This window comes from Sinocyclocheilus anshuiensis, unplaced genomic scaffold (assembly GCF_001515605.1).
Source record: "Sinocyclocheilus anshuiensis isolate Anshui unplaced genomic scaffold, SAMN03320099.WGS_v1.1 scaffold827, whole genome shotgun sequence".
NCBI lineage: Eukaryota > Metazoa > Chordata > Actinopteri > Cypriniformes > Cyprinidae > Sinocyclocheilus > Sinocyclocheilus anshuiensis.
In genome coordinates, this window is record NW_015542371.1 from 47,702 (window position 1) to 63,018 (window position 15,317).

The 15,317-nt window shown below is 37.5% G+C and overlaps 3 protein-coding genes across 3 annotated transcripts in view; all 3 read left to right on the forward strand.

Moving 5' to 3' along the window:
• LOC107692227 (MAPK interacting serine/threonine kinase 1) overlaps positions 1-5,299 on the forward strand; it is an 18,832-nt gene extending 13,533 nt beyond the window's left edge. The window contains exons 10-14 of the mRNA XM_016491189.1: positions 1,980-2,075; positions 2,166-2,360; positions 2,444-2,608; positions 3,607-3,650; positions 3,733-5,299. Coding sequence (XP_016346675.1) covers positions 1,980-2,075; positions 2,166-2,360; positions 2,444-2,608; positions 3,607-3,650; positions 3,733-3,922 — 690 coding nt within the window. The 3' untranslated portion in view covers positions 3,923-5,299. The remainder of the gene's footprint in view (positions 1-1,979; positions 2,076-2,165; positions 2,361-2,443; positions 2,609-3,606; positions 3,651-3,732) is intronic.
• A 2,552-nt stretch (positions 5,300-7,851) lies between these two features.
• Positions 7,852-10,408, forward strand: LOC107692238 (GTPase IMAP family member 8-like). The gene is made up of 2 exons (XM_016491203.1): positions 7,852-8,494; positions 8,565-10,408. Exons 1-2 carry the CDS (start codon positions 7,915-7,917, stop codon positions 10,112-10,114), a joined length of 2,130 nt encoding a protein of 709 aa, XP_016346689.1. The 5' UTR covers positions 7,852-7,914; the 3' UTR covers positions 10,115-10,408.
• Positions 10,409-13,455: 3,047 nt separating this feature from the next.
• LOC107692235 (ATP synthase subunit beta, mitochondrial-like) overlaps positions 13,456-15,317 on the forward strand; it is a 3,207-nt gene continuing 1,345 nt past the window's right edge. The window contains exons 1-5 of the mRNA XM_016491201.1: positions 13,456-13,603; positions 14,165-14,338; positions 14,418-14,592; positions 14,743-14,907; positions 15,026-15,218. Coding sequence (XP_016346687.1) covers positions 13,498-13,603; positions 14,165-14,338; positions 14,418-14,592; positions 14,743-14,907; positions 15,026-15,218 — 813 coding nt within the window. The 5' untranslated portion in view covers positions 13,456-13,497. The remainder of the gene's footprint in view (positions 13,604-14,164; positions 14,339-14,417; positions 14,593-14,742; positions 14,908-15,025; positions 15,219-15,317) is intronic.

Genomic DNA, 15,317 nt, shown 5'->3' on the forward strand with positions numbered 1-15,317 from the left:
TCTGAGGGGAGACGAGACAACAACAACAGCATGCATTGGTAAAGCATACGTACTTGCTTTGCTGTAATTAGTAAACTTCATAACAGCCATTAATGCACATATTAGATGTGTTACATAAATGCCTGAAATGTAGCTAGTTTATGCAGCTTGTCTCTAAGAAATAAAGACGAACTCACTAAGTCACGTAAGAAAATCCGTCAAGTCCTGTCCCAATAAAGACGTAACTTTGCATGAATTAAATAATACAGCCATGAATGAGCTCATGTTGGAAATAAAAGCGCTGAATTTAATTCTCTCTCTGTTGTCTATGCTCATCATTAGTCTTGTGAAGGCGTCTGCATTTTGCTGTTCGCTCACCGGGTTGATGCTCAGGAAATGCTCCAGCACGGCCACCGCATGTAACTTTTAACAAGATTCACTTGTTTAAAACACCCTAAATTGTATTAACATTTACTATATAACCATTATTTCGCTAATAAACATCTAAATAAATACAACTCTATGGAAATGAATTATTTATTATCTCCGCGAGCGATCGCAGTTTGAGTATAGCTCTGTATAAATGCATAGATAAACAGCACTGTCAACATGCATTTCATAATCTAGATATGACAAAAACATTAGTAATTCTGATATACCAGTTGAGAAATGCAATGAAATACAATGTTTTTTTTGTTATATTCCAGTGAATATTATTCAGTGAATTAACATTATCCAGTAGGGCTGTCAAAAAAAAATGCGAATTTCCAATATTCGTCGAATAAAAAAAAAAAATCCACAGTAAATAAATATCGGTTCTGCATATCGGTTATCGGGCACATAAACGTGCAAATAATTGGTATCGGACTCACAATAACAACAAAATGTTGTGCTTTTGTAAAATAATGAAAGTAAACGGTGCACTTTCTGCCATCTTGGTCACTGTGAACTTGAGATTGAACTTGAAATTGAAAAATTAACTGAAACTCTGTGCTTGCCACACAGACATGAAAGATATATCTAAGCAAAATGTCTACTTTTAAATTAACCAATTCAAATGGAAAACAAATATTTTCAGATTATGTAATCCATATGAAACATGCACGTCCACTGTAGAGAAGACGAGTCAGTGTCGGCGACTTTATCACTGCAGCCAAAACTACAGAAAACTAGTTTATCAATTAATTATTATAATGTTAAGGCAGTCTTCTTGCTGTTTTTTCCCCCTGACGCATTCATAATCATTACTTCTGCCGGTGTGCTGTGGCAAGTTTTATGTGTGTGCTTGAGTGCTTATATGCTATAGGCAATTAAAGGCTCATTATTATGAATTATATGGTTTATTAATATTAAAGTGCGATAAGTCGACTAATTGCTAAAAATGAACGACGACTAGTCAACTAGAAAACTCTTTAGTCAAAGGCAGCCCTACTACTATGTTTTAAAATGTAATTGTTGTAACTCGTTATTCTATAATGTTATTCGTTGATGTCAAAGCTGAATGTTCATTACTCCAGTCTTCAGTGTCACATGATCCTTCAGAAATCATTCTGATATGCTCAGTTTGATGCTCAAAAAACATCTCTGATTATTATCAATGTTGAAAACTACAGAGCTCCATACATGACATGCAGGAAGAAATGTATAGTAATAGAATTAAGAACTCGTTCCCACAACTAATTCATGACCATGATGTACTAATGATGTACTAAACTCCCCGAGATTAGAGAAGCAGTCGACAGTAAAATGACGGGAACACAAAAAAGATTGGGGTTGTACTGCTGTGAATTTTAACCACTGATTTTTTTGTAGCTTCATCTTATGGAAGTGAAAATAAAACGAATTTACTTTCACAGCGTAGGACACAGCATCTTCTCGACACAAACAAACTACAGTGTTTGAATAAAAGTATTAATTTCTAACTGAACCCAACCTTTTGAACAGTAGTGTATGTTTAAGATCTAGCCAGTCTTAATTGTAAGGAGTATTTTGCATTTTAGGTTTCTCCTGTGAAGATCTGTGATTTTGATCTCGGGAGTGGAGTGAAGCTGAACAGTGCCTGTACCCCAATAACTACCCCTGAGCTCACCACACCGGTAATCACATTCTCACATTTGTGTTTTTGGCACCCTAGAACTGTAAACGTGTAGAGCAGCATGTTTTGAGGGATGTGTTTTGTCCTCAAGTGTGGCTCAGCTGAGTACATGGCTCCCGAGGTGGTCGAGGTCTTTACGGATGAGGCTTCGTTCTATGATAAGCGCTGTGACCTCTGGAGCCTTGGAGTGATTCTCTACATCCTGCTCAGCGGGAGTCCTCCCTTCACCGGCCACTGCGGCACCAACTGTGGCTGGGAAAGAGGAGAGACATGTCGTGCCTGCCAGGTAAGGCACACGCTAATTCAAAAATGTAGAGAATTCATGTCATCCACATAGACAACTTAAAAGTGTTGTCCACTCCTGTTCAGAACAACCTGTTTGAGAGGATTCAGGAGGGGAAATATGAATTTGGGGATGGAGTCTGGGCTCAGATCTCAGCCGATGCCAAAGATCTGATCTCGCGGCTGCTGGTGCGAGATGCCACTCTACGGCTGAGTGCTGCCCAGGTCCTGAAGCATCCCTGGGTGCAAGGGGTGAGACGTTAGCTCTATTTTTCTTAAAGCCTTTTTGATTCCATCTTTTTACTTGTTACTTGTTTACTTGCATTTTAATTCTTTCAATAGCAGCAGTTAAAGGCACAATATGTAATATTTTTTTATTAAAATATCCAAAATCCGCTAGAACAGTGTTATATATTTTGCTGACTTGTGTACTTACATTATCCCAAATGTTTCGAAGAATGTTTAAATCCAGAGAAATAAGCAATTTTAACTAGTGACACGGACTGTGTCTATAGTGGCATTGTGTCGCCTGCCAATGACATCTCACACCCTCGCTTTCCGGTTTTGTTTTGTAGAAAACATGGAAACACCAAAGATGCTTTAATATATTATGCATTTTATTAGACAGGTGACGACCGCACAGAGTACATATTGTGCCTTTAAATAACTAAGAACCAGTCGTCTGACACAAAATAGATGTCATGTAAAAGCTCTGTACTTTAGAGAAATTAAATTCATTCAAAAGGTTGGGGTATTTTTTATTTTTTTTTAAGTAATACTTTCATTCAGCAAGGATGCATTGAATTGATCAAAAGTGACAGTAAAAACTTTTATGTTGTTACATAAACTCTTTATTTATCAAAGAATCCTGAAAAAACGTAATAGTTTCCACAAAAATACAAAGCAGCACATCTGTTTTATTGAAAATTCAACTTCGCAATTGCAGGAATAAATTACATTTTAAAATATATTTAAGAATTTTTTTTTTTTTAATTGTAACAATATTTCACAATATTACTGTACTGTATTTTTACTTTTTTGGAAATAATGCATCCTTGCTGGGCATAAGAGACTTCTTTCAAAAACATTATCAAATCTTACAACCCCAAAGGTTTGTTCTGTAGTATACATTATACAAATCAAATGTAATAATATACAAAATTTATATCATATACATCATTTTATATATATATATATATATATATATATTTACTTTTATTACATTTTTATTTACTCATTTAAATTTTCAGAATGCACCTGGAAGAGTTCTTCCGACTCCTCGTGTTCTACAAAGGTATTTGATTTCGATGCAGTAGATTAAGTACATTTTCCAGTTTCTGTAATGTTTCTAACCATCTCTCTGGTTGAACCTACAGAAACTGCAGCACTAAAGACCTGACACAGTTTGCAGCTGATGCCATCGCGTTCAATCGGCAGCTGTCTCAGAAGGAGGAAGAGCAGGAGGACTTCGGTGCCGTGGTCTGCTCCATGAGGCTTTCCCCTCCATCTAACGCTAGATTAGCCCGTCGCCGAGCACAATCTCAAGCACTACGCTCCAATAACTGATGCCTACCCACCGCACAGGCGCTCCAGTTATACTCGTGCACACCATAGTGCATTATAACTCTTCATACACATACCTTCTCTGGCGAACGGATGGGTTCTTGAGCAAACACACATGTATATGCACCACAGTCTCAGTGTTACCAACTTTGTAGGACAGACTAACCTTATATATATATACAAACCAAAAACATCCAAACATTTCTAATTTATACACAGAGTTATTAACACTCTGTGTAATGTGAGTTTTTTGTGTTTTAAGCATCAGAAATTGTGCTTGTTTTTATATTTATTACCAAATATTTATGGCTGGTGGTGTTTGTCAGTCAGATATAAAAAGGGTGCTCAGCTCTGAGGGAATCTACAGATGGTTTGATTTTAATGTTGCCACATCAGTGAGGCTTTTAATCAACATTAGCATTTCTATTCTTAACAAAACATCGATTCTTTTAACATTTTTAAAAACCGCTCGAGTTACTGTAAAGCACAGGACCTCTTGCTTTGTTACTTTTCTATTGTTTATTTATATAAGGTCTAGCTGTAGTCTAGTTATTGTTTTGGTTTATTTGAGCAATGTAAAGCCATGCTGCATGACAGTAACATGCACATTATGAGCTGTATCATTATGTATGTCTTAAGTGGAAATGCAATCGAGAGGTATCGCTGCTTTACTGAGGGTGCTCATTAGGTGTTACATATATTTGGCCAGCTCAAATAATTAGTAAATATTGCACAGTACGTATTTTTGTCTTTACAGATTTCAGATGATTATATTTTTTCATTTTATGTATATTTTTTTTCATGGTTCTGCTTTGTTAGAATGTTGAACATTATTTTGTTGTAAAAGTGAACTATTTTTATATGCGTCAGGGCAATGAGCCGGTTCTACAGCCGATTCAGTTACGAGATGGAGTATGTTTTACTTTTTTGGTTTGTATTTCGTGCAAATTGTGCCATTTTGGGAGGGGGCAAAGCTCCTAGTGTGCAAAATAACCAAATTACTCTCAATTGCCTTTTGTATTATCAAATTCTAAATGATGCACGGTAATTTTTTCCTGTTATTTGTTGCTCAGAATGTTATTTGAGGTAAGATGAAATGGTAAGAATTTAGTGGTTGTCCATGTATTATGTATGTACCTTTGTGAGTATGTGTTGGGAAACATTTCATGTACCAGGGATGACACTAGAGTGCGCTACCTCATATTAATGGCTATGTTCTCAGTACTCAGTGCTTCTGCTACTCTAAAGGAGTAACAAAGGCTAATTTCAGGAATGGTGTCTATATGGAATGGCCATTTAACTCCTAAAAAACTGGGGCAGATCACAGGTCAGAGGAGTTAATTTGGTTTTCCAATTTTGAGAAATAAAGTAGTTTGCACTGACAATTGAGTCTTTATTCAATGCATTTAATACAGCAATATTGTGGATAACAATAGAAATTTTGATGATTATGATATCACTATTATATTAATGCTGATAAAGGCTGCAATCATTAAGATTTTAGGCAAAAAAAAAAAAAAAATCTGAATAAAGGAAAGTATATATAGACCCTGTAACTGTTCATAGATTTCTTTTCCCACATCTAATAACTTTTTGCCTTTGCTAGTTTTAAGACTAACAGTTTGTCTACTTTTATATTTCATAACAAGACCAGAAAACAGTTTGGTCCTTCTCGTAATTTATAGTTTAATTAATTGCCTGCAAAATCTACCTCACGTAAATGAACTGAACGCGAATAAACACAATAACGAAAAGCACAGGCAATAAAGGGAAGTGTTCTATCTGTAAACCTTTCCTCAAGGCTTTCTTAACCCTTGTGTTGTGTTCAAAACCCTATAACACTTGTGATGTTCCAGGGCAAAAATAACCTGGCCTCAAAAAATTGCTTATAAATCACTCATTATGCTATATTATCACCAAAGATTGGATTCAATCTTTTTGTCAACTTCTTTTCTTTCATTTAGGACTGGTTTTGTATTTATATTTGCATCTGATTAATCGTAGGCCTCATTTATCTGAAAGTAGGCACCTCATTTTTTGAGTGGAAAAAGGATTATGAATAATTTTCACAATATTAAATAAAATGTGGAGAAAATGTGCACTGTTTATCACACTAGTGTACTTTAATGTTTAATCAGGGAGTTTGTTTTGAAAGGCTTTTATTTTGTACAAAATGGCACAAAGTCACACTTGTGGTGTTCCCGGGCCAAAAATTACTGTGTGAGTGAGTGAGTGAGTGAGTGAGTGAGTGAGAGAGAGTTATACTATCAGATAGATGAAATGATATTGGATGCAGTTCAGGGTAGGATGAAATAGAAAGCTTGTAATACTCCCAATAGTTTGTATACGTACGTGTGTGTTTGTTAGAGTGAGTAGGCTATGCATGCATCCACACATGAACAGGTCCAAGGCCTTTATGTTTGCAAGCACACATACATATGTGAACGTGAACATGATCAACATGCTCCTGAACACTAATAGTTTCTATTACTTTCATTCTTTCCCATTCACTTTGAATGGCTGGACATTTTTGACCGGGAACACCACAAGTGTGACTTTGTGCCATTTTGTACAAAATAAAAGCCTTTCAAAACAAACTACCGGATTAAGCATTAAAGCACACTATTGTGATAAACAGTGCAAATCCCTGATTAAACATTAAAGTACACTAGTGTAATAAACAATGCAAATTTTCATCAGTTTTTAGAATATTTTAAACTCACGTGCGAAAGGGTTAAACTTGCTGTACTGTCGTTTTTAGTAAATGCCGGACAGAGAAACTGCAGGTTCATTTAGTTCGCTGCTCGAGCTCAGATAAAAGCTCGATCTCCGCGGTTTTCTGTCAGGTAAGTTTTCAGTATGAATCTGATTTCACCTTAGCCTCGGTGTATTTTTATGTTGTATAAATGACTATAAATAGGCTACAGCTGATGATGAGTGGTCCGAAGTGGCCATCACAGTTTTGCTAGCGCTCGGCTGATGCTGACATGGCTATATCATTTTTTTCTTTTCTTTTAGCCTAGCTATAGGCTATATATTTTTCCTAATGATACTATTAGCCTAAATATGCCGTCAATCGTCATGAAATGTTTCTTAACCTTTGCTTTTAAGTATCTTTTTTATGTCTTATATCCAGGCGCCTACTAATAAAATAAAATAAAAATACTTATTGAGATTCATGCTCCCGGTTTCGATTACAGTTACTTACAAATGACTACAGACAATTCAGTTGCAGGCATTTTTATTTTCAGTTTCGTTTTTGACTGCAATGCAGCAATGAAATCCTGCAGCCTTGGGTCACGCATTTCTTAATGCAATAAGCATCGCTACCATTAAATTGAATATAGTTCTTATTCAAAAAAAAGATGTTTTGTTTGTTTGTGCATTTTAATGGCCAGTTGTGTAAGCGGTGCAAATGACAATTAAAATAGGCCTACCTGGCAAAGTTAAAGTGCTTTTAATGCATTAGATTACTGGTCAAAAACTAAAACTACTAAGACATAAAATTGGCTAAAACAGAACTTATAAAAATTCAAAGAGACACTTTGGGTTTGCTCTCAAAAGCATTGGAATATAGCTTCCCTTTCACCTAATTTTATTTCCATCACCAGTTTTAGGTTGTTTGCAAAAGTTTTGCTAGCAAACACAGTGTTTCTCAGGGGAATGAAAAGCATTGAGATATAATGTTTCCTCCCCTATAATGTCTAGGGCAGGGGTGGGCAAACTTGGACCTTCCAGGTCACTTTCCTTCAGAGTTTAGCTCCAACTCTATTCAAACACACCTGAACCGGCTAATCATTGTCTTCGAGACTACTAGAAAGCTACAGGCAGGTGAGTTTTATCAGGGTTGGATCAAATCTCTGCAGGAAAGTGGCCTGGAAGGGCCAAGTTTGCCCATCACTGGTCTAGGGGCTCTGTAGCACTTGCACTTGAGTTTTTTTAATGTGTGCTTATTTTTCTTGTACAGCACTTTTAGCTTCGATCACATCTTGAAAATGGAAGAATTGATGAATTGTTTGAATATGGTCCTACTGGGAAAACAAGGAGATGGGAAAAGTGCAACAGGAAACACAATACTAGGACGAAAAGCTTTCAAGTCAAAGAAAACATCTGAATCCGTCACAGAAGATGTGGTGGAAGAATCTGGAACCGTCTCCGGTCTACAGGTCACCATTCATGACACACCAGGATTCTCTGACATGAAGCTAAAGGAGAATGCGATTCAGCAGAAATACCAGAACGTTTTTCAGAAATGTGAATCAGGTCCCTGTGCGTTTCTCCTGGTCATCAAAGCTGACAGGTTCACTGAAGAAGACAGAAAAACTGTGGAGAAGATTGAGAAGCTCTTGGGACGAGAGCATCTCCAGAAAACCTGGATTCTCTTCACCAGAGGAGATGAACTGGAGGATGGAAATTTGACAATAAAAGAGTTAATCACTGAAAACAAACATTTGAAGAAACTCCTTCAGAAATATGACCAGAGATACCATGTGTTCAACAACAAGAAAAAAGGACACAGTGGACAAGTTACACTGCTCCTTGCAAAAATTCTCAAGACGTTTCTTAAGAAAACAGGTGAGTCTTTTTGGTAATGTTCTAACATGTTCTAACTACTCTTACTAACACTTCATATATTTTTTAACAGAAAAAGGAGCAGGGAAACTGGAGCAGCCTCCGCCGAAGAGATGCACATTAATGTCAAAAAATGCTAACGAATCCACAAGGATGGTGCTCCTGGGTGAAACTGGTGCAGGAAAGAGTGCAGCCGGTAACACCATACTGGGACAGAAGGTGTTCAAATCTGCAGTAACCAATAAATGTTTAAAGAAACACGCCATGGTTGCAGGCAGGATAGTGTCTGTAGTTGATACACTTGATTTCTTTGACACAAAGAAGAACCCTGAGCAGTTAGTTAGAGAGACGGCGAGAAGCATTTCTTTATCCAGACCCAGACCTCACGCTTTTCTCATTGCATTTCCTGCGAACATGAGGTTTACTGAGCGTGAGGAGCAGATTCCTCAGATGGTCCAAATACTGTTTGGAGAGGATGCATTAAAATACTCCATCATTCTCTTCACTCATGGGGATCAGTTAGAAGGAGGGTCCATTGAGAAACTTATTGAGGGGAACTGTGCATTAAGACATCTAGTACAGCAGTGTGGAGACAGGTATCATGTCCTCAACAATAAAAACATTAAAGATAGAAAGCAGGTCAATCATCTACTGCTGATGATTGACAGAATGATAGTGCAGAATGGCAGATACTACACTAATGAGATGCTTCAAGATTCTCAACAAGGGGAAGAACAGCTGACACAAAGGAGGGAGAGAAAAATAAGCATACAAAGAAACTCTGGATATTCTTTTTTATCAGGGGATTGCCATCATTTTAACATGTTAGTCGTTGTAGTTAGTGTAGCTATTGGAGTTGGTCTTGGAGCTGTTTGCGGAGCTCCTGGAGGAGCTCTTGCTGAAGCTTTTAGTGGAGGTGGTGCAGGTGGTGTAGCTGGTAGTGCAGTTTTTGGTGGAGCTATTGGTGCAGCCGTTAGTGGAGCTGGTAGTGACTCTATTGGTCAAATTATTGGTGGAGCTGTTGGTGGTGGTGTTGGTTTCAAGGCTAGTGGGAATTTCGGCCATACTGTTGGAGATGTTAGTGAAGCTCTTGCTGATGCTGTAGGTGTAGCTTATGGTGGCCATTTTGGTGGCAAAGTTGGTGGAGCTGTTGGTGGAGTTGTTGGTGGAGCTGTTGGTGGAGCTTTCGGTTACGCTGTTGGACCTTTTAATGGAGCTGTTGGAGCTGTTAGTGGAGCTTGTGCTGGTGCTGTAGGTGGAGCTTTTGGCGGCTATGTTGGTGGCGAAGTTGGTGGTGAAGTTGGTGGAGCTGCTGGTTACATAGTTAGTGAAGTTTTTGGTAGCACTGCTGGTGATATTGCTGGTTGCTTTGTTGGTGGAGCTGTTGGTGGCGTTGTTGGTGGAACTGTTGGTGGCATTGTTGGTGGAAAAGTTGGTGGCATTGTTGGTGCCATTGCTGTTGGGCCTTTGGCTTTAGTTACTGGAGGACCTGCTGGTGGAAATGTTGGTGGAGTTGTTGGTGGAGTTATTGGTGGAGTTTTTAGTGGTGCTATTGAAGGAGCTTCTAAAAGAGCTAATAGACGAGCTAATAGAAGTGTGTGTGTAGATTTTGATAGAATCTAAAATAAACATTTTGTCACAGATTCATATTTGAATCCGGTTATTTATTCACCACTAAGAGACTTTGAGACTTCCAAAGCAATTACTCTACATATAACATTGCAGCGTTCAGGCTTCTGACGTTCATTAAACAAGGCGAAAGAAAGTTACAATTAGCAAACTACTCCTTGTCATTAGTACCGGAAGAAATTGGATCATTTTGATGTGAACAGTTTTAACACTAAACACAGCTAAACACAGTATTTGGTTAGAAAAATTTTCAATGTACAGAATCAGTAGCATAGATTTTAAAAATGGGTAGGGACATATAAAAATATATGTATCCATGTAGTGTAGGTCAGATCATAAGAGGCCAGGTTTAGCAGTTTTTTTTAATGAACCTGATAGGGGATCAGCCCAACTTAAAATTAACATCTGCTGCTTTTTTTGCCTTTAGCAGGTTTACTTTGAAATTGCAAGTTGAAATCTTGCTTGACTTACATCTTTTTTTTAAATAAGTGAATCATTTTCAGTGTTTGTCTGTTAATGTATATCAGTAGTTGTTTTTGTATCTGTATCTAAATGTATACCTATGCACACAATGAAATTAGTGATGACATTACTTTCCTGATGACGATGGTGAAGCTGGAGGTGTTTTGTTGTCATCTTTAGACATCGGTCTGTGACATTAAGTTTAATTAATTATTATAGATATACACATAAAAGTATCATAAAACTGAAAAAAGTATTGGGTGGTTATGATGTTATGATGTTGAGAGAGACAAGAAAGATGATCTTTCTTGATTATCTCCTCACTGCAGCATCTGTCTGGCTGTTAGAAAAATGTAAACTGCAAACACAGTTGACTGATTTATGAGAAACCAAATGTTTTATACTGCAAAATCTCATATAACATAAAATTTATCATAAAGCATGTTATTCCACCAATTACTCAGATGGATATAATTGCATGAGTTCAACTCTCATTAACATTAATTTTAACGACTAAATGTATTTGATGAAAAATAAATCTAATGTGAATAATTTGTTGCTTCATGTAGTGATGCTCTGTTTGATATTAATAAAGCTTTTTGTTGACATTTTTGCATGACTTCTGTAACCCTGTTTTTCACTAAATATGAATAGAAGATAACTACACTTTCAATGAGTTTAGATTTAAAAAAAATGTATTCATTAAATTGAACAAAAGATTAGAATCACAGGACTGTGTGTTTTAATTTCTTTGTCAGAACAAATCAAAATGGGTCTACTGGCATTCACTACAGTAACCACAACATTTTACTGCTAATTTGCATACTAAGATGTACTATTAAGGTGTTTTTTGACAGAGACATCAACTTGACAACAACTGTCACCCATACACGTCTTTTGACCAATGAATTTCCAAAAATGTTCAGTCTTGATTACTGAATAACGTTTACACAACAACAACACCTAGAGGTCAAAGGCTGGCAAACATAAGCTAGTATTCGGCACTGACGGAAGCGTGAGATTTCGACTGTATGTTTCACGGTTATAGTTATTGAAATGACATAACGTTTTGATGTTTTAATGATAATACTTGGGTAAATGCCACAATATCCATCTAATCTGCTAAAAAGCATTTCATATTTATTATTCTCAAACAACAAAAAGATGTGGAGCAGGCGTACAGACTTGCCACATGTACCACCCTTGTTTTGTTACATATAACACAAACCCATTCTGGATGATAATAATAAAGCGTTTTTACGTAAATGCAATCTTTATCCTAAGGTATTTGGCCAAAATCTTCCAGATCACTATTCAGTTGTTCCTCTGCACAGTATAATCAGAGATGGGTAGATTAAAAATTGTAATCTGTTTCTGATTCCAAATTACATGACAATGTAATCCATTATTTCACATTTTAGGTAACATAATCAGACTACTTTTAGATTACTTTTGACCTAACTCGTTTATCACTTTGATTTAAATAGAATGATCTTGTACCATATTGATATAAAAATACAAAGAGTAAGAAAATATATTCCATTTGTTGTAATTATCAACATGAAGTGCATTAAACATTATATTACATCAAGGTTTCCCAAACTGGGGTTCGTAAAGGAACTGCAGGAGGTTCACGAGTTTAATGAAAAGCTAACAAATAATTAAATCATAAAAATTTTAAATTAAATAATTTAAACACGATTCAGAAACAGAAAGTTGTGCAGCTGCTTTGTTTACAGGGTTTCCGGGGTAACGGCTGCATTAAAATGAATTATTAGTATTATTATTTCTGCAGTTTAGCGCCATCTGCTGTCAGAGAGTGAAAGTGCGCTTTCATCCAGAGCGTCTCTCACATGTTCCGCCATGTGCTTCTCATCCGCGCTTGTTTACATCAAAGTGCGCAGGTGTCTTTCACGCAGCATACAGCGGTGTTGTGCATTTTGACCAGTTGATGGTAAAAGTATTCTTAAAATGCATTCAAAATTCTGAATAATTTGTAATATATAATTATTCACGGTATTTAGAAGTGCCCACGATAACAATACCGTGCATACTCATTACCGTGATGTATCGCATTACCGAATACCGGCACAAGTCTACCTGCATGTCATGTGACCATTAACCAACGTCAGAGAACCCTGAACATGCAAATGTGACGGGCCTACTTAATTAGGCCTATTAAAATATTTATTTTTAAAATCTCGGGGGTATTTTAAGTAAACATATTAGGTGAAAGAGGTTCAGTTTGGGAATGTCTGCGTTACATGTAGGTAAATAAGAAATAACGTTAATATGTGCATTTTTAATGTGTTTGAAAGACAAAAGCCTTCCAAAGCTATATTAATACATGGTCAAATAACTTACTGAGTGATAATTCAAATAAAAATGAATGTGTTCATCAGTAGCCTAGTTGATGCAATGTTGAAACACTTCTTAAACCTGAAATGATTTTTGTAAATCTAGTGGTCAAATGCTGTGTATCCACCTTCTTTGTGTCAATGTCCACAAAACTGGACTTTCTGAGAGTAGCGGTAAGATATTTTAGAAAGGAAAATTTAAAAGATGAAAAAGAGGAATTAGGGCGAATCAGTCAATTATGAATAATTTATTGCTATTGTGTGAATAATATGTAATCATGTAATCAATAAAAAAGTAACTGTAGTCTGATTACAAGTATTTTAAAATGTACTTTACTCTAATTACAAGTACGTAATTTTTGGAATCTGATTACGTAATCCGGATTACATGTAATCAGTTACTGCTGTTTCAGTTCATTGTCCTTCAACACTGACGCATGCGCAGACGCTCAGTTCCTGTGTCGCCATGTCTGCTACGCATGCGCATTGTCGGCCTCAAGCGGCACTATATATCAGCTGTCGAGCCTCTGCCCCATTCCACCTTCAGCCATTTTAACGATGCTGGGAGCTGTGGGACGCTGCTGCACCGGGGCTTTGCAAGCTCTCAAGCCCGGGGTGACCCCCCTGAAGGCTCTCAACGGAGCTCCAGCAGCGCTGTTTTCTCGTAAGTACAATTCATTGGTTGGTTTTTAAAACGGTTGGGTTTAACGCAGCTAACCCGACAGCAGCGTCATGCTAAATGGCAGCAAGTGCAAGGCCGCAAAGTCCTAACCTCACCGTTTCCAGTGATTACTTTCGCGTGATGTGCTACACGTAGGAAATAAACTGGATGGAAATAAACTGACATAACGGAATACTTAATTTGACGACAACAGCTCATTCTGGTGGGCATGAAAACAGGAATGACCTTTATGTGTCATGCGCTGCTAGCTGTGATCGCAGCTCGCGAGGTCACGGTACAGATAAACATGTTGAATAAGATCACGAGTAAATGCAACCACATTTATAAACATTTACAGTCTCGAAATGCAGATCGCAGGCAGATCCCAACAGATTTTGATTTTCTACAATATCGACTTGCTTGCGTTCATTCATTAACGTTAGCCTGTTTTGACTTCTCAGGATGCTGAGCAAACAAACTATACGTTAGTGACTAATCAAAATAAAATTGCAAAAAGGTTATTATCCGTGCCAGTTTCATGCGATATTTCTCTTCCTCTCTCAGGCAGGGATTATGCCGCTCCTGCCGCAGCTGCTGCCGCCGCCAGCGGGCGTATCGTTGCGGTCATCGGTGCCGTTGTGGACGTACAGTTCGACGAGGATCTGCCCCCTATTCTCAATGCCCTGGAAGTGGCCGGCCGTGACACCAGGCTAGTCCTGGAGGTGGCTCAGCATCTCGGTAATGAGACTAAAGCGTTTGAATCCGAATTGAAAAGTCACGATAGACTTGTAAAGTAACTGTTTTTGCTCTTCTTTAGGTGAGAACACCGTCCGCACCATTGCTATGGACGGTACCGAGGGGCTGGTGCGCGGTCAGAAGGTTCTTGACACCGGTGCCCCCATCAGAATCCCTGTGGGACCTGAGACACTTGGCAGGATCATGAATGTCATCGGCGAGCCTATTGACGAGAGAGGACCAATTACCACAAAACTGTGAGAGTTTATTAAGAACACTAAAGCAACTTAATCGTGTTTGCTAACTCATTTAAGGAGCATTAGTCCTCTTGTAAAGTAGACAATTTAATGTTTGAGATGCAGGCAGATGTGTCTTTGCTGTTGAGTTGATTGTGATCTGTTGTTCAGGACTGCCGCCATCCATGCGGAGGCCCCAGAATTCACAGACATGAGTGTCGAGCAGGAGATTCTGGTCACAGGAATCAAGGTCGTAGATCTGCTGGCACCCTATGCCAAGGGTGGCAAGATCGGTATGTGTGTGGATATACTACTGTTAAAAAAGATTGGGCTCAGGTATTTTTTAATGAATGCTTATTAAATTGATCAAAAGTGACCGTAGAGACACTTATAATGTTATACAATTTCTAGTTTAAATCAGTGCATTTTATTCTTTATTTTCTATTCATCATAGAATACTGAGAAAATGTATCATGGAGTTCTTTTCAACATTTGATAAGTGTTTGGCACCAAATCAGCATATTAGAATGATTTCTGAAGGATCATGTGTCACTGAAGACTGGAGTCAAATTCAGCTTTGCCATCACAGAAATGGATATAGATTTAAAGTGGAAAAGTTAAGTTATAGTATTATTTCAAAGTATTACTCTTTATTGCATTTGATCAAATAAATGCAGCCTTGGTGAGCATAATAGTTTTTCAAAAACATTAGAAATAAATCTTTGACTCCAAACTTTTGAGCCATG